We start from the raw sequence: 18,120 nt of genomic DNA on the forward strand, positions 1-18,120 counted from the left end.
TGGAGTCTTTTTCAGAAAATTTGCAACAACATTTTATTTTCAAAAACAGTTCAACAGGGGGAAAAAATTAGGGAATGTAACTTGGACCCCCCCACCACCACCCCCACCCTCCAGGAAAGCCAACTTTTTTTAAACAAATGTATATATTTAACAGGGATAAAAAATTAGGGAATGTAACTTGGACCCCCCCCCACCACCCCCCACCCCAAAACACACACATAAAACAATACTCAGGTCCCACTGCTCCCCTCACCCGCCCCTTCCCCTCCGGCCTCCGCCATCTCCCTCACTCTTCTGCACAACCGTCCCATTGTTCCCCTGACTTTACGGCGGAACAAGTCTTCGTCCTCCTTCTTCTTAACTGTGTGGGGAGGGAGAACAAGTACACATTAGTGCCACAAATATTTTCCAATCTGGAGTTTACATGGATACACTTTTTAGTGGCCTTAGCCACAGTGTGAGGAGAGTTGGGCAGTGGGGAACATAACCTACGTTCTTCCGCCTCCCTCTGCTGCCTCTGCCTCTCCATCTCCCCTTTTAGGTCAGCCACTTCTGCCTGCCCTGCAAATGGGTTCAAAACAAATGGTAAGCCATATATGTAGGCTAAAGTCACACAACCCACACCCAAGCACAGGTGCAGTACTCACAGTCCCTTCTCTGCTGCTCGACTAGCCCCTCCAGGGATGTCACCCTGGCCTCCATGGCACGCATCCTTGCCTCCATTGTTTCTGCTATAGAAATCAAATAAAGAATTCAATCACACTTCAAATTGAAGCATCACAGCAGGCTCCCTTATGGCTCCATGGGGGTACACACACATGGGTCTCCCTCAAAGAAATAAAACTCTCACCTGCAGCCTGTCCTGAGGTGGAAGGTCCCTCTTCCTCCCCTTCCTCACGCTCAGGTAATTTGGCAAGTTTGGATGGTGATTGTGTAGCTTGGCGAAGAAAAAGAGAAATCATAAGTAAAAGCACACAAACCAAAGATAAAACACAGCTCGGCACCTTCTTCCCTGGAATGAACTCTCGGCGTGGAGAGTTGCTCTCGCTAATCCAAACAAGCCAGAGTGATAGGATTTATTACCACTGAGGGGGTGAAGCAGCCAAATTCCAAGATATTGAGTCATTAATCAACGCAGAGATGCAAGTGCTTTCCCGCTTCTCCGTCTTTACTTTTCCCCCCGTTTCTGGCTCTGCTTGATGCCACCTCATCATGAGGCAGGCTAATTTTCTTTTCTAAGCGAAGAAGGACTTAAATCAACTCAAACTAATAAGTAACAGCTCTTATTATATCTGTTTTTGGTCTTCGAAGATAAGAGAGATTAGAGCCGTGGAATCTCGCGAGAACTAAGCTCTAGAAACATTCCTTTAATTCAAAACAGACTGTTGCTTTCGTTAGGACTCTGTAGGACCTCTACTGGCTATCTGCAAAATTGCAAATATATTTTGGAAACAACATATGCATAATTGATTAACAAAATTCCAAACCTGGAACATGTTTTCGTTTAAAAAATTTGCATACCTTCTAGATAAACAAACACAAGACCTGAAAGAATCTCTAAATGGTTCACTTAAAAATATGCTCATGGAGTTTAAAGGCATTAAGGAAGAAGTCTCTAACAGGAATGATGAACCAATGGTAGTGGCTGATGATAGCTTTAAACAAGATGGAAAATTACCAGCAGAAGAGGAATCTGAAATTATGGAGATGGAAAAGGGGATGTCAGAGTCTTGCAGCTCAGATAAGGACACCCTACCTGAGAAGATATATAGCCACTCCAAAGCAACAATACACAAGAAAGACATATGGATCTGCGGTGAAAGCAATCGATTGAAAGGAGCTTCATGGAAAAACATCTGTACTGATATTGGAGTCCAGGAGGTACAACTGCTTCAAGATTTATCGATGTATACTTCGAGGGAAAGACTACAACTGTACTTTCCCAGCCAAAGACCAATAGGACAGAACATTAGTCAACGGGAGCTACAAGACGTAATAAGCCTCGAAATGAGACCTCCTTAAGAAGCTTGGGGAATGGAAATGCAACACAGTGGTCGAAATTCCTTTCCTCTTCTACCTCCTGTATGTAGCCATATAGGCAATATAACTAGTTAAGAAGTTAATCTGGGGTCTAAGATCTTTTAAGTAAGCTGAATCTGTATTATTAAACCTAATTTCGCACTGCCTACTAGCTCAAAATCAAAGCATAACTAAAAGGAGACACCTAATGGAATGGGCTTATATTATAGTGTGGGGTTTTAGATTTCCTATGATAGCTGAATTTGAATTATCTAGCATATCTCTGTAGTGACTTTCAGCCTAAATTTAATGCATAACTAAAAGAAGGTTTTTAACTGAGGAGGTGTAAATATAACTAACGAAAAATCTATTCTATTAATTAATGAAGACTCCATTTTATTATTTCTGGTATTAACAATGTATACTTATACATATTTGTTTCTCTTCTTTCTGTACAATTAAGCAGGCTTATTCTTTTTTTTCCTTTTTCCCTTTTTCTAGTGAAAATGTGGAGGGCTCTAGGACTACGTTAAGTATAAACTGTTTATGATTGTTAAAACTATCAGAAACTATGCAAACAAATGTTGAAATGATGGTAACAAGGTAGACTTCTCTTTTTAAATGTGGTGCAAACGTGAAAAAGTCTATAAAAAGTCTACAAGCTTTGGGTAAAAGTCCATAATATTGTAGCCAGTTTATAATCTTAAATGGAGAGAAGAGGGTTTTTAAGATTGAAACAGGGAACCAAAATGTTTTTCCACAGTGCTTCCTAACCCACATACAGAGCTTCTTCTTCTATGCGACGACGGCAGAAAAACTAGAATTGGCCAAGAAATGGAAAACGTAAGAACTACCCTCGACAGAAGACTGGGTGAATAAACTAGCTGATCTTACCAAGATAGTCAAACTGACACTAAGAGGTCTTTCAAGAACAATGGGGCCCTTACCTGAACTATTTACAAAAGGGATTAAAAATGGGGAACCAAGTGTATCAAATGAAGAGTATAGCTCTCCTTTTCTGTATTAACAATGTAGATTGCATGTATCTTACTGTCTTCAACTCTTCAATTCTGGAAAATAAAATAAAAACTTTCTATAAAAAAAAAAAAAAGATAAAACACAGCTGATGGCCACACCACAATCAGAGCCAAAGCGCATAACCAAAGTGGTTCTACAGTACTGGCGGGCTAAGTCAGAGGGAGTTGACAACATCTTGATACTTTCTCGAATTTCATGGAGACAGTAGGGGAAAGAGGGATCTAGACATTCCATGCATGCTTAAGGGTAAAACATAACGAGGGCAGCACTCACCCATATGCCTCCTCATCTCCAGGGGGGGCTTCCCAGCCTTCTCCCATATCTTGACCATCAGGTCGTGGAAGACCGTTCTCCCACTTGGCTGCGGGACCCCCCCCCCCACTGTTCTAGACTATTTAGGAAGTCCAGCTTCACCCTCTTAAATTTCGTCTGGACCTGCTCCCAGGTCCAGACGTAGCCCCTCTCCCTCAGCTTGGATGCCAACACCAGGTAAGCACCCTTGGTGTGGCAGTGGGTGCTGGCCATAAGGCGGCCAACGCTTTTGGACTGGAGAACCAGCTCCAGAAGTGCCTCAGCCTCGGCGCGCTGCCAGAAGGAGCCCTTCCGTGGCTTCGGCATCTTCGGAATGACGGTTAGGGAACGAACATGCGTTGCTCCGATCGACCACCCCTATTTTAAATGTATCAAAGCCGCCCACCAATAAAATTATTCCTTGGAACATCAGTGGTTTTATCCTCCAGTTTGACAGGAGTCGCCAATACTTCCTGGCAACCCGCCTCCCCAACCTTTCCCTGTTCTGCGCTTCCGTACTGTGTTTGTCAACTTCAGCGTGGAGTTAGCATGAAGGGTGCTTTTGTCAAAGTGCTTTTGGACCAGAGATTCCCCGTTTTTTGGCAGGCTAAATAGACAAACCTCACAAGACAAGGTTAAACAAAGAACAGAAACCTTTATTTTACAACCGAGTAGAAAAAACATTCAAACACGCCTCCTATTTCTGTAGAGGTGGGTGGCTATAGCGTCCCTAACCTTGCACCCCTCCGCATAGATCCTTTTTTTCCTTGCTTCAGGGATGTCTTGTGTGTCCTCAAGGACTACAGGATCAGGTTCATCCACAGGGAAGGGGATGTTATGTCCCTTGTCCTCGCAGATGTTGTGCAAAATGACACATGCGATGATCAGCGGAGTCACATTGTCTATATGCACATGGAGTCGTGACATCAAGCAACGGAACCGTGACTTCAAACGTCCAAAGGCACGCTCCACTACATTCCTTGCCCGGGAGTGACTGAGGTTGTAGTGGCTCTGCACGTCTGTCCTTGGCCGCTTATAGGGAGTCATGAGCCAGCGGCGTAATGGGTAGGCTCCGTCCCCGAGCACCAACGCCGGCACACGCACGCCCTCAATGGTGGCGGTGGGGTTTCCTGGAACAAAGACCCCTTCGTCCATGGCTTTCCTGAGGTTAGATTCCCTGAAAACAAGGGCATCATGCCTCCTGCCACTCCACCCCACCTCGGCATCTATAAACCGTCCGGAGAAGTCCACAGTTCCTTGCAGGAGAACAGAACAAAAGTCCTTCCTGTTCCCGTACTCCTTTATGCTTCCCCCGGGTGCACGGATAGGGATGTGGCTTCCATCGACGGCCGCAAAACAATGCGGGAATCCAAGCCTGGCAAACCCGTCCATACTCTGGAATAAGGGAAAAAAAACATGGCATGTTAGCGTGGGGTGCATCGCGTATTCGTTGCTCACCTGTCAAACAAGAAAAAAAAATTTAAAGGGAAAAGGGCATAGCATGACACTCACCGCTCCAAGGCGGTCTCCGAGGCACACCACTTTGCTGAACAATTCCACCTCCATGGCGAGGCAGAACTCCTTAAGGATATCGCCAACCGTTGTGACTCCGAGTCCGAATTGCTGGGCTACTGTCCGGAAGTACTGAGGGGTGGCCAAGTACCACAATGCGGCTGCCACCCTTTTTTCCACTGGAACGGGGCGCCGCATGCCAGTGACTTGCCTTTCCATGCGGCCACGTAGAGCCTCCACGAGTTCAAAAAATGTTCCCCTAGACATTCTAAAGTTGGCAATCCAGTGGTCATCATCCCAGCGAGACCACACAAAATTTTCCCACCAGTCAGAGGATCTTTCGTCCACCCAGAACTGTCTGGGGAACCGGACCTCTGCCAGAGCTTGCCAGTGCTTCTTTGCCGCCATGGTTGCCCGTAGAGAACGTCTTCTACTGGTGGTCATCGTTCCGGCAATACGTTCTTGGTAGTCCTCGATAGCAGCCCTCCTATGCCGCACGGTGGTATGGATACGCTGGACTACCGCAAGCATCTGAGCCAACAATTGAAAAATAATCCTCTCCATTGCAACGTTAACCTGTGCTGCGGGCAGTAGGCTACGCAAACAAAGAGTGAGGCCGACCATGTGTCTGCCTAGGTGCATGTAAGCAGGTAACCTGTGGGCGTGTACTGTGGGCGGGGATTAACCAATCAAACATATCAATGCATCAACCTCTGGTTCATAGAAAACAATAGAAAACACGTTCCAACAGCGCCAATGATTTGACGATGACGCGTTGCTACGGGGTTTCCTGGGTTTTTTTTTAAAAAAGGGAACCCCGACAAGTCCGGCTTTAGGGTCGAGGTCAAAGGTGTGCCTGCAGTTTGATTGACGGGCACGGGAGGCCAGAAGCGCTAAAAAGGGACCTCCTTTGTAGCGATAAGACGGAGACCGGAAGCCTGTGAGTTACGAAAGTGACGAGAAGTGAAAGTGCTAAATTCCGCAAAAACCGCAGCTGTGCGTTACGGGCACAGCTAGTTACATTTCGCTTGTTAAAGTAGCGATTTCGCAAACAGCAACCAAATAGCCACTTTGAGCTCTGTGCGAAATGGCCCTCAGAGATCCTGTCCCTTGCCTTTTCAATCTCACCTCATCCCATCCTAGCCAATCTTACATTCATGTTTGCAGGGCTGAGTTTCTCTGCCCAGTGAAGTCACGATTATGACTCCTCCTCTTCCTGCCATGTGGTTCTGACTTCACACAGCTTCCTGTCACATGTTGGATGGTAAGGTGAGACCTGAGTCAAGATGTACATCCAGTCACTGACAGGCATCATTGCCTCTGCTCCTATAAAACAAATACCTCACAATTACTTCCTCCTCCCAAAAAAGCTATTTTCCCCCTGATTGCATTTTCTGAAACCATCTTTGCCAGATTTCTTTTTTCTCTTATATGTTTTGTCTCCAAGCTTTCTTTTTTAATGAACAAGTTTCCCTTTAACAGATGTGTTACAAAGACATCTCACCTGTTTTATACTTCAAAATAGCTTTGTTTCAAAGGCAGATGATGAAAGGGGAGGAAAATCAGAAGCAATCCTTGATAATCAAGCTAGCTTGCGTGCTTTGATGTCGACATGCGGCAGTTCTTTTCCAACATGGATTTTTAATTCTAACTTCTTACAGCTGCAGCACGGGAAGACTCTTGGCTTTGAGAACGTTTCCTAGGGAACTTCTCAAGCCTGTCACCATCCTAATATCTACTTTCACACTAATTTTGCTATAAAAACATTTCAGTACTAGAATGGTCTTCTGGTAATCACCACCTTTAGAAAGTTACAATCAAGCTGTATAAAACTGCACTGACAAGAACTTTACAGTTGGGGATTGTTTTAGGTGTTTTATGTACTAGGGCAGTGGTCCCCAACCTGCGGTCCACGGCCCGGTGCCCGGCCGCGAAGGCCATGGCGCCGGGCCGCGGTTCCCTCTCCCCGCCCCCCCCCGCAGTAAAAAACTTCCCAAGCCGCAAGCTTGCGGCCCGGGAAGCTTCTTACTGCGGGAGGGGGGGAGAGGGAATCAGGGCCGGGCCGCGCATCACGCATGCATAGCAGAAATCGCACATGCGGGGCACTTTTGCACATGCGCGCATATGCAAAAGTGCCGCGCATGTGTGATTTCGGCCGCGCATGGCACATGTGCGCAGGCGGTGCGCGGGCGGGGCAGTTGCCCTGTTGGTCCCTAGCCGAAAAAAGGTTGGGGACCACTGTACTAGGGGTTTTATTGGGGTTTTACATGTTGTTACCCGTCGCAAGCCTCAGGGGAGCGGCGGGCTAGGAATATAATAACAATAACACAGGTTGTATGAAGAATGGCACTGAATAGGTTTCCTGCATACTTGCTCAGAAATGTAGCCATGCTCCAACACAATTGTGTTAAGTGTGGAAATGCTAACTTCCGGATCAACGTTTTTAAAGTGGCAAAACCACTTAGAAGCAAATTATTCCTGTAAAGGCAAATGGGATGGAATTTACCAAAGCTCTGCTATTACTTTTCTAACACAATCCAAAACTACAGAATCAAGCCTTTTCCACAATGTGGTTATCCAGGCAATAGATAAAATGTATTCATTAACTTAGCTGATGAGTAGAGATGGGCATATGCTTCCTGTTAAGATGCGGGAAACAAGAAAAATATTTTATATCCTGCTTTTAACTACCCTAAGAGTATCAAAGTGGTTTACAATCACATTCTCTCCCTCCCTCTCCCCAACAGCAGACACCCTGTAAAGTAGGTGGGGCTGCAAGAGTTGTGAGAGGACTATCATAGAATCACAGAATCATAGAGTTGGAAGGGGCCATACAGGCCATCTAGTCCAACCACCTGCTCAATGCAGGATGAGCCCAAAGCATCCTAAAGCATCCAAGAAAAGTGTGTATCCAACCTTTGCTTGAAGACTGCCAGTGAGGGGGAATCCTTAAGCAGCCTATTCCACTGCTGAACTACTCTGAAGTCAGTAATCCATGCTGAGTTCCTTGGATCACCAAATTGTCCTCCAGATGTTTGCAGATCGCTCCCTTTAATATCTGCTCCATTATCTTCCCCACAACAGTCAGACTCACTGGTCTGTAGTTTCCTGGGTTATCCTTCCTCCCTTTTTTGAAGATTGGAATAACATGTGCTCTCTTCCAGTCCTCCGGGACATCTCTAGTCCTTAAAGAGGTCCTGAAGATGATGGACAAGGGCTGTGCAAGTTCTCTGGAAAGTTCTTTGAGCACTCTCGGGTGCATTTCATCTGGCCCAGGGGATTTGAACGCATCCAGTCCAGCTAAATGCCTCTTGACAACCTCTCTATCCATGTTAACCTGCCACCCAGACTTTGGCTACGGCCATCTCTAGATGTGCCTAAACACTTTGACCTGTGGGGAAAAAACAGATGTAAAATAGGCACTAAGCCTTTCTGCTTTCTCTGCATCTTCCGTTAGAGCAGCGGTCCCCAACCTTCTTGCAGTCGGGGACCGCCTCCGAGGGTGGAAGTGAGCCGGCGGCCCAGCCGCCGTAGCTGCATGTAAACGCGCACGTGCAGTTGCCACGCATGCACGTTTTTGCCACTAGGTGGCGCTAACGCGCACGCGCAGAGCTGCCGCACGTGCGCGTTTTCGCCAGCAGGGGGCGCAAACACGCATGTGCGGCAGCTCCGCGCGTGCGCGTTTGTGTCGCTGGTGTGCCGGCGGCCGTGCCTGCCTCTTCCCCCCCTCTCGCTGCTGGGGGGGGGAGGCAGGCGCGGACGCTGGCGGTCCGGTACCATGGCCTTTGCGTCCCGGTACCGGGCTGCAGACCGGGGGTTAAGGACCCCTGCGTTTGAGTTTGTCCATCCACAGTGGGCCTATTGCCTCCTTTACTTTACGTTTGCTCCTCACATAACTGGAAAATCTTTTCTTGTTTTCAGCAAGAGCCATGGTGAGTGTCTGCTAGCACAAGTGGCTTCTTTCCTAAAATCACTTCTTTTGGGGGGGGCTGTCTCAGCCTCTTTGCTATTGGTCAGAGGTGACGGCGTGTTGCTAGAGGGAACACATGAATGTACCTGGTCATTCCCATTGGTTGTGACGCAGTAGGGAGGGTTGGTCTATGCTGCACATCACTTCCAACGCTGTCATGAGGGGTGTAAAAAGATGGCTGCGTTTGCATCGGGAGCATATGGAAATTGTTTCCTGTGACAAAGGGGGAAGAAGGCGGGGGCATGACACCATCACTTCCAGGGAGGGGGGGTGTACATGCCATAATGGCAGCACTTCCCTGGCAGGAGGCCAGGGGGCAGAGGGCATGATGTCATCCGGTGTCATCAGGGGGTATGTGGCGTAATGGCGGCACATCCGGGTCAGGGGGCGCATGGGTGGGGCATGATGCCGCCACTTCCGGTGATGCCAGGGGGCGTGGTTATGCAAATATGTTAATTAGTATGCAAGGTGGTGGCCGTGGTTAAGCTCATTATGATGTGTGTACCCCTTTACTACTCCTGCCTATTGCCACATTGCTGCAGTGCCTCTGCTCTATAATCCTCTATATTAGAAATAACTATTGCTCCCCCTTTATCAGCAGGTTTCACTGAAATATCAGTGTCCTCCTTAAAGGACTGAATTAATTTTCTATCACAAATGCTAATTTTCTGGTGTACTTTAGGGAGGTGACGTTCTGCTGATGCTACATCTTTAAGTACTCATCTCTGAAAGTCATTAACTTCAGGAAACTCTCCAGGAGAAATAAAAGAAGAATGGGAGCAGAAAGGAGCTGTATGGGGCGTGGCAGAATCTCTAAAGCAGTGGTCCCCAACCTGCGGTCTGCGGCCCGGTGCCGGGCCACGAAGGCCATGGCGCCGGGCCGCTGTTCCCTCTCCCCGCCCCCCCCCACAGTAAAAAACTTCCTAGGCGGCAAGCTTGAGGGAATCATGGCCGCGCCACACATCGCACATGCATGGCCGAAATCGCACATGCGCGGCACTTTCACGCATTTGCGCACGCGTGCATGGGCGAAAGTGCTGCGCATGCGCGATTTCGGCCACACATGGTGCATGTGTGCAGGCGCAGCCGCGCATGCGTGATGCGCAGGCGGGGCAGTTGCCCTGCTGGTCCCCAGCCGAAAAAAGTTTGGGGACCACTGCTCTAAAGAACACTTTAATTTTAAACAAATGGAAAAGTTTATAAAGTTCCACTTTAGTATTAAAGGAATCATAATTCCTTTAATTGGGCAGGAACAAAAGAAAAAAACCTCATTGCAAGGCTGATAAAGCCTCACCACTAAACTGTTAAGAGGAAATATTAACTATTAAGTTCATTTTTCCCCTTTTCTCAGGCCTTGGGGAAAAACCTGTGAAACATTTTTATTTGGTTGCTTGAACTGCCTACCATTATTTGCAATGATTTATGATCAGAACACAAGAGACTATTTTTTTCTTCACTCATAGTAAAAAATGGAGGTGGGATGGGGATATTCTCTTTGGGAGCCCCTAGAATTGGACCCCCTGATCCAATCTTCCTGAAACCTGGTGGGGGGGGGGGGAGTCAGAGCAGAAGCTTCTGAAACTACACTGAAAATCACCCCCCCCCCTTTCCAGGCCACTGAGAAGACAGAAACCTGGCAGTCTTCAAGCAAAGGTTGGATACCCACTTTTCTTGGATGCTTTAGGATGCTTAGGGCTGATCCTGCGTAGAGCAGGGGGTTGGACTAGATGGCCTGTATGGCCCCTTCCAACTCTATGACTCTATGATTCTATGAGACTCCTTTAGGTAGAGAAAAGTGGCATATAAGAACCAACTTTTCTTCTTCTTCTTCTTCTATATGGCGGAAACCCTGTCTGTGGTTGCCTTCCAGGAGGCCCAAAGCAGTTCTTGAAAATTCTTAGGAGTCTTCATGTAAACCCACACATGGCTGGAACAATGACTGTGCATCGTAGGCCTGAGACTGCAAAGGGGACAATTATTTCATGGGCCTTGTGGACCATGGAAAGACAAACTCGCCATGGCGGGCTTGAAGTCTTCCCTCTAACAGAGAGAAGTGTCCATGCCTATTGGCAAATTTGATGTCCTAAGAATAGCTGACAAAGGAAAACCCAATAGATCTGTTCTAGTAAGTTTTCCACCGCAGTTAAACAAGGCGTCTTCCACAGAAAAGGCCTACTTGTCCACAGTAAAGCACAGTTGGAAGGAACTGTTTTCTCTGAAGGAGTTTCAGACAGTAAGGGCACCTCAGATGCTTTCACATGAAAATGACGCCTACAACACCATTCCCTCTTAAATCAAAGGGAGAGAAATGTGATAATTTCTCAAGGAAGTTCCTTCCTAGTGCAGTTGCAAAATGCCAACCTGACAAAGCAAAGGGGAAAATTCCACAAACCAGGCACTGAACATTAAAGTGAAAGAAAAAGAAAGAATTGTTATGTGGGGGACATTAAAAGGAGTTTTACTTTCACAAGAAAAAGAGAAAGAAGGGGAAAAGGGAAACAAAAGACAGGCGAAAGACTCAAAGAAAGCAGCAGGAAAGTATTCAGAACCTCTTCAGAAATGCATCAGTTCACATGGCATTTTAAAATAAATCAAAGCCATTTTGCTGCTGCTTCTGGAAGAGACTCCTGGAAAGCTGTCTCTCACTGCATCCCATCTGACAGAGAGTGCTCAAAAAGAGCTGCCATTTTACATTGATATACTGGAATCAAAACAGTAGATTGCCAGCTTAAAGGGAGGGAAAGCACATAAGCCTTTGCTGTCATGAATTAAGATGCTCACCCAACAGTTTGCGATGTAAAAACATGGTCACAAAATACAAAAGACACACAAAAGAGAGTTGAAGGGGACAGAACCTTTTTGACTCAAAGCATCTCAGACTAATTACAGACATCTTCTCTCATAGTGGACATTAAAAAACAAACATAACTGCAATGGAAAGACTTTGAACCTTTAACTCTGCCCTCCAGTGATCCCCTTGACATTATCATCCAAATAAATAAAGTGGTGATCCCATTACTTCCTTTCACAGCACTGGACTTACACCGGGTCAACTCATACTGCACTATCGATACAGCTAAATTAATGCTCTTATTCTAAGCTATGTTAATTTATTGTTGCTTTATTGTCTGTTATTAACCAATTTATTGTTAATTTATTGTCTGTAGTTCTGCCATGGACCAAGCTTAAGGTCTGAGTCAGGATAGGAAGCCTGCACTGTAATTGGCCAACATTTGGTTAGATCCCGTCTGCTGGATCCAGTCAGTTTAAAGTGAAACTGACCAATAGCATGCACGGAATGGGAAGATCTATTGTGGGGCTTTGGTATAGATGTTGGGAATGATTGGTTGTGGGTTTCTTTGATTTGATTTGCCTCTTTATACCATCATGCTGGGGTCACAACAAAGAGCTGAAATGAACTCCAAGTGTCCTGGTCTCTGAACCTATGGATCCAACCCTAAAGCCATGAGGGGAAGAGCTGGAAACACACACTAAGCAATAGCTACAAAGCTTTCAACTTGTATCTTCTCAATGGGCTGGGAAATACCAAGGAGATCTGAGGGTGGGGTCTGCAGAGAGTGAAGGAGAAGAGGTCACCAGGGGCATGATACCAAGAGTCCAACCTCCCAAGGTGCCATTTCATCCAGGCCAAATGGACTTCTGCAGATCCTGGGAGGCTCAGGGCAGGACACACAGTATTAGAAATATACAATCCCCCTCAAAAGGCAAAATATGTAAAGAGTTAACAAGACGTAGAGACTCCCGTATATCGCATTGATACCATATATTAATAAACACACAGAGTCACAAAGATAAATCACAATGACAGCTGTCACAAACCCAAAGTCCACTGACTCCTGAGTAGGCCCACTTACTACTGGAAAAGCCTTCTTGTCCTTTGCTGCTGCCAACTTTCAGTAGTGGTTCTGGCCTCCATCTGTCTATCTAAGGCGAAAAAGCTTCAGGGGGGAGAGGTGCCAACTTTGGGGTGGAAAACACCTGGAGACTTTGGCTATGGAGCATAGAGTGACTGCAATTTGGTGTGTGTGTGGCGGGGAGCTTGGTGGAATAGAATGATGTGCACTCTCCCCTCCAAATCATCTAATTGCACAACCAGAAGATTCCCCAGGTCCTACCTGGAGGCTGGCATCTCCAGATATGTCATGGAGTCCCCTCTCCGAAGCAGTCCTTTTCTCCAGGGAGACTGATCTCCTTGGCTAGAGATTACCTATAATTCCAGGAGATCCCCAGGCACTACCTGGAGACTGGCATCCCTACACCATCTGACATATTAAAACCTTTTCCTCTAGCCCTGGGAAGGCAGAGATTACCATTTCAGACTTTTTTTTTTTTGCTGTGCTGTTATCTCCCTATTTTGCACAAAAGAAACTTTTTCTCTTTGCTTCATCCAGTTTTCTTGCCTGACGTGTTTTTGGGTTATTTGGACCTTTTATTTATTTATTTATTTATTGGCTTTTCTGCATTTGAATGAAGATTTGAGGCCCAGCAGCAATTAGGCCAACAACATAATACTACAGTTAAGTCAGGGGTAGTCAAACTGCGGCCCTCCAGATGTCCATGGACTACAATTCCCAGAAGCCCCTGCCAGCATTTGCCGGCTGCCGGGGACTCCCTTGCGGCCAGCCGGATGTGTCGGAGCAACTGCGAGCCGCGCTGTGCGCGGCTCGCAGTTGCTGGGGCTGGGAATCGGAGGGACTAATTGGCAGGCGCTGCGCGCCTGCCAATTGGTCCCTCCGATTGTCTGTCCTGAGGAAGGGTCCTATCCGGACCCTTCCTCATCACGGACACATCCCGCCTTAGGACCCCTTAAAGATTTATATAGTCCGTGGCGCCCGTGGCGCCACGGGCGGTTTAAAGATGCTGTCTCACCCCCCTCTCTCAAAATGGCCAACAATGGGCCTGGAGGGGGTGGGAAGAGGAGGGACCCCTAGTAGGCATCTACACAGCTCTACTTCCCAACCATATTCTGCATGATTGTGCCACTTCTGAGGTTTCTGGAAGCCTGAAGAATGTTTCAGGGTTTTCTCAATGGTAAAAAAAAAGTTGAGAAAGGCTGTTCTAAGCTAATGGAAGTCAAAAGGCTTAGAAGGGCATAACTCTATGTGTGGGATGACTCTGTTAATCATCCTTGTAATTGACCAGTTTTTGACTAACCCAAAGCACAGATTTCAAACAAGTGACTCTACTACTGAAGTGATGAGGACATCTCTTTTGGTAACTATTTCTTCCCATTCGGCACATCTGTTTTGGATAGGACACAGCCATGCAAACGTGAGCTTTCTCTTCTAGACAACTGAATACCCATCAGTGATAATTTGGTATCAGCTTTGCAGGAGAATTGGGCCTGGGAGGGAGAAATTGTTATTATTTCCATTTATATGGGTGCCTTTCAACTGAGCTGATACCAAAATGGCGTACAATGAAATTAAAGCAATAAATAAGGATTCCGAGTCCCCCATGATGGAAAATTCTATCAGCATTATAGGTAAACCAGTTAAGATGAGAAAAGATAAATCTCAGCTGAGGAAGAAATTAAGGCCTACTTCTCAGAAACAGCAGGTGTTCTGACAAACCTCTCCTTGAACTGTGAGATCCCGGAGTGCAAGAATAGGCCTACATGACTGAATGATCATTGATTGAACAAGGGAAGAAGAGCTTTGCTTAACCTACTCCTCGATATTCCTGGCTTGATCTAAATATGATGCCTGACAACCAAGAAACGATCTATTAGTCATGCAGACAAGCTCCTTAGTGATGCGGATTAGTGGCTGCATTAGAGAACAAAGTGGAGTTGGCAAAACTACAGGGGGCAGGGGCTATCAATCGTTTCATGCAGAGAGCATTGCAACGTAGTTTTTCAACAGACTATATTCAATGTAGAACAATGATTGTAATATAATAAAGCGGTCTAAACTGATTGTTTTTGAAACTGTTTTATTTGTCTCCATGCAGAATACCTCCTGAAGGGTGGGAAATGACAAATAAAACCCACGGAGATGTGTGGTGAAAGCGAGAGGAAATGCAGAATGCAGAAAAACAACAAAGTAAATGCACTACAAAAGAATGGGAAAACACCAGTGCATAAAAGGCCTATGTCTGGCTCAAAGTCACCTCCAGGGAATTTTATATGTTTATGAAGATTGGAACCCATGTCTCTCCAGTGTTGCTCTGATTCTCTACCACTAAAAAAAAAAACACTGGGTTATTCTGAGGTAAACAATCCTCTCTGCTTCACTAGGATCCCTTGGAAACCTCATTTGAAGCCACTCTCACATTTACCTAAACCTGGCAATCCTGAAATTTTTGGGAGGTGACAATTATTGAACAAAGGTAAAGGTAAAGATATCCCCTTTGCAAGCACCGAGTCATGTCTGACCCTTGGGGTGACGCCCTCTAGCGTATTGAACAAAACATCCACCTAAAAACCCTGAACAATTCTGTATACAACAACATAGGGTGGGAGGGAGGGGAACAGCTGCTGTGGTCTTCCTGGCAAAGAGCACGAGACCCACGCACTTAAATAGTCACCACGGGTCCCACCCTGCCCTTAACATTGTGCATGCTCAACAAGAAGAATGGAGCAAGCTGGAACCATTTTGCAAAAACAAACAAAAATGCCTGGAAAAGGGGAAGAGAGCATAGCATTATGGGAGGCTGCCTCCTTCCAAATCAGATGCAGAAAACATATGGTGAATACCAGCATGGGAAATGAGGGGAGAAAAGCCCAGATGCAGAAAGCCTAGTATATATTCGCTGCATCCAACAGAAATCCAAAACGAGGCTAAAACCAGGCATGTCTCAAATGCAGAAGTGGTTATAATGTGTGTCCTAAATTGTTTACTGAATTTTATTGCGCTGCAGATTTTCCAAATTTTAATAGGCTATGCTAGGATGCTTGCTGTCTGAAAACCTGCATTAGACATACTGATATATTGTATTAAACTGTTCAAACAAACAAAACAACAACAATATAAGTAATTTTATGTAAATAAATCATTCAATGATTTTGTTGTTGATTCCTAGATCCTACAGTGGGTTAGAGCAACTATTAATTGATGCAGTTCTTGGTTATCCCCCCCCCCCCGTACATTCCAATAAAACTAAATTGGATATTTGCTTTAATAAAAGGATAGCTCATCAGTAATAGCCTTCTTTTTATAAGAAATGATCATCCATTCAATTAGAATACTTGGTATTTGCTGAGACCCTGAAAGGACTGATAAGTCCTTGAGTATATTCTGGGAAAGTCTCCAGTTTTTTTTTTTCTTTTAGTTTTGTGATTAAAATTAATAACACTCTTCACTGGAGCGTCTGGAAGTTTTGGTAATTATTATGAAATTTTCTATGCAGCTGCACTTCATCAGACCAGGGAAAGTGTAATTTACTGCATTTGCTGTTGGAAGCAGTATGACTCAAGGATGCCCAAGAACATTAGCTAGGGTATTATCTGAGATGATCTCATAGTGGAGGCCATGTTTGGATTTAGCCTCTCTACAGACCTTTGAAACTCTCCAGTTTTTGGTATTGAGCTGCCCCACGGTTGTAGTCATGCAAGGGTAGGGACACAGGAAGTAGTGTAACCATGTTGACAAATACCTTCAGTGTTGAATATAACACTTCACAGCACAAGTAGGATGGGTGAATCATATGCTGTCGTGATCCTGCTAAAGAGTGGCTGCTATTAAGGGTGGCCACTGGTTGAAGCTGCAGCTCGACGCCCAAGAAAAGGGCGACGCCGGGGAGCGTGTGTGCCGTTAGCATGCACAGAGCAGGTGGGAGGGGCGACGGGCACTTCAAAAGGTGCCATGTGCGTTGGGGCAGCCTCTTCACCCGAAGAACGCTGTTGGAGAGAATGACCTGCCATCGCTCTTGGGATTGCAGCTGATCAACATGATAGTGCCTGACCTCCGCGTGTGATCACAGTGTATGCCTTGCATGCATTTGGTCTGGTCTGAACTATTGGGCAGATGGGCGTGGTGTGGGGAAAAAGTGAACTGGGCCAAGCACAAGGTCAATAAGGCAGTGAGGAGGGTGACTGGCGAGTTAGGGGGCACTAGCGTCAGGCACCCGGACATCACATTTCGATTGGGCCCACTATTTTGGAGGAATGGGGTGCATCTTTCTGAGTGGGGGTTCGACCTGTGGTTGCACAGCATCCGGGATGCCCTCCTGAATTGGCTGGGGGGTCACAGTGGGTTGTCAGGAATGGGGTCGGCAGGGTCCCGTTCAGTGGCGGATTAGAGGCACGAGGAGGAGCCTGTTTGGCAGGGAGCTGGTTTGTTCACCGGACTCCCTGAGAGGTTGGCTAAAAGGGGCTGGCTAAAAGGAGCGTGGCTGATCCTGCTGGGTGGCCAAGAGCTCAAAAGCCAAGCATCCTGGGGAGCCAACTGAGATGGGCGTCCATTGGCTCTCTGCGTAGGTCGCTTCCCGTGTGGGGAACTCCAGAGGCAAGGGCGTCTTCCTGGCTGGGAAGGGTGGTACCAGGGCACCTCTGGTCTCCGGGTTATTGCAGCCATGGGGGCTGTGGGGGACAGGCTTACTCCTGCGTGCCCATAATTGGGGCCAACCCTCTGTTCTGGGTTGGCATTAATAAAGCTGTGACCAATTTAATGCCAAATCAGGAGTCGCGTCTTTCTTGGCACAGTGCCAGCCTGCTATTCAACTATTATTTCAGTAGCCTTGCATAATTTCCTCTGTTCTTTTTTGCGGTCAAGTCACAGCTGGCTTATGGTGACCCCTGGTGGGGTTTTCAAGGCAAGAGACATTTATTCTTTATCTTTAAACAGCCCATGGTGCCACGGGCGCCACGGACTAAATAATTCGTTAAGCCCCCTAGAGGTGGGTTTTGTCCGTGATGAGGAAGGGTCCGGGTTGGACCCTTCCTCACGACAGACAATCGGAGGGACCAATCGGCAGGTGCAAAGCGCCTGCCGATTGGTCCCTCCGATTCCCAGGCTGAGCAACTGCGAGCCGCGCGCAGCGCGGCTCGCAGTTCCTCCCGGACTGACGCGGTGAGAGGCGCAAAGCGCCTCTCGCCGCGTCAGACCGCCGCCCGAGGGAACCCCCAGCAGTCGCGCGAAGCGCGGCTGCTGGGGGTTCCCTCCCTGCCGGACTCACGCGCCTTTCAAAACCCCTTTTTATAAAGGGGCTTTGAAACTAGTTTATTATATTTATATTGAGCCCTCCCCAAAGGCTCAGGGCGGTTTACGTAAAACAGGAACGATACAGATAACTCAATTTATAATGATTATACAGTGATGACAATAAAC

At 46.7% G+C, this 18,120-nt stretch overlaps 1 protein-coding gene across 1 annotated transcript; it reads right to left on the reverse strand.

The window, feature by feature from the left end:
* Positions 1 to 230: 230 nt before the first annotated feature.
* Positions 231 to 992, reverse strand: LOC143822422 (uncharacterized). The gene is made up of 4 exons (XM_077307540.1): positions 851 to 992; positions 648 to 731; positions 493 to 561; positions 231 to 361 (listed from the first exon to the last, which is right to left on the reverse strand). The coding sequence occupies exons 1-4, from the start codon at positions 960 to 962 to the stop codon at positions 231 to 233; spliced, it is 396 nt and encodes a 131-aa protein (XP_077163655.1). The 5' UTR covers positions 963 to 992.
* Positions 993 to 18,120: the final 17,128 nt, after the last annotated feature.

Source organism: Paroedura picta, chromosome 13 (assembly GCF_049243985.1).
Source record: "Paroedura picta isolate Pp20150507F chromosome 13, Ppicta_v3.0, whole genome shotgun sequence".
Classification (NCBI taxonomy): domain Eukaryota; kingdom Metazoa; phylum Chordata; class Lepidosauria; order Squamata; family Gekkonidae; genus Paroedura; species Paroedura picta.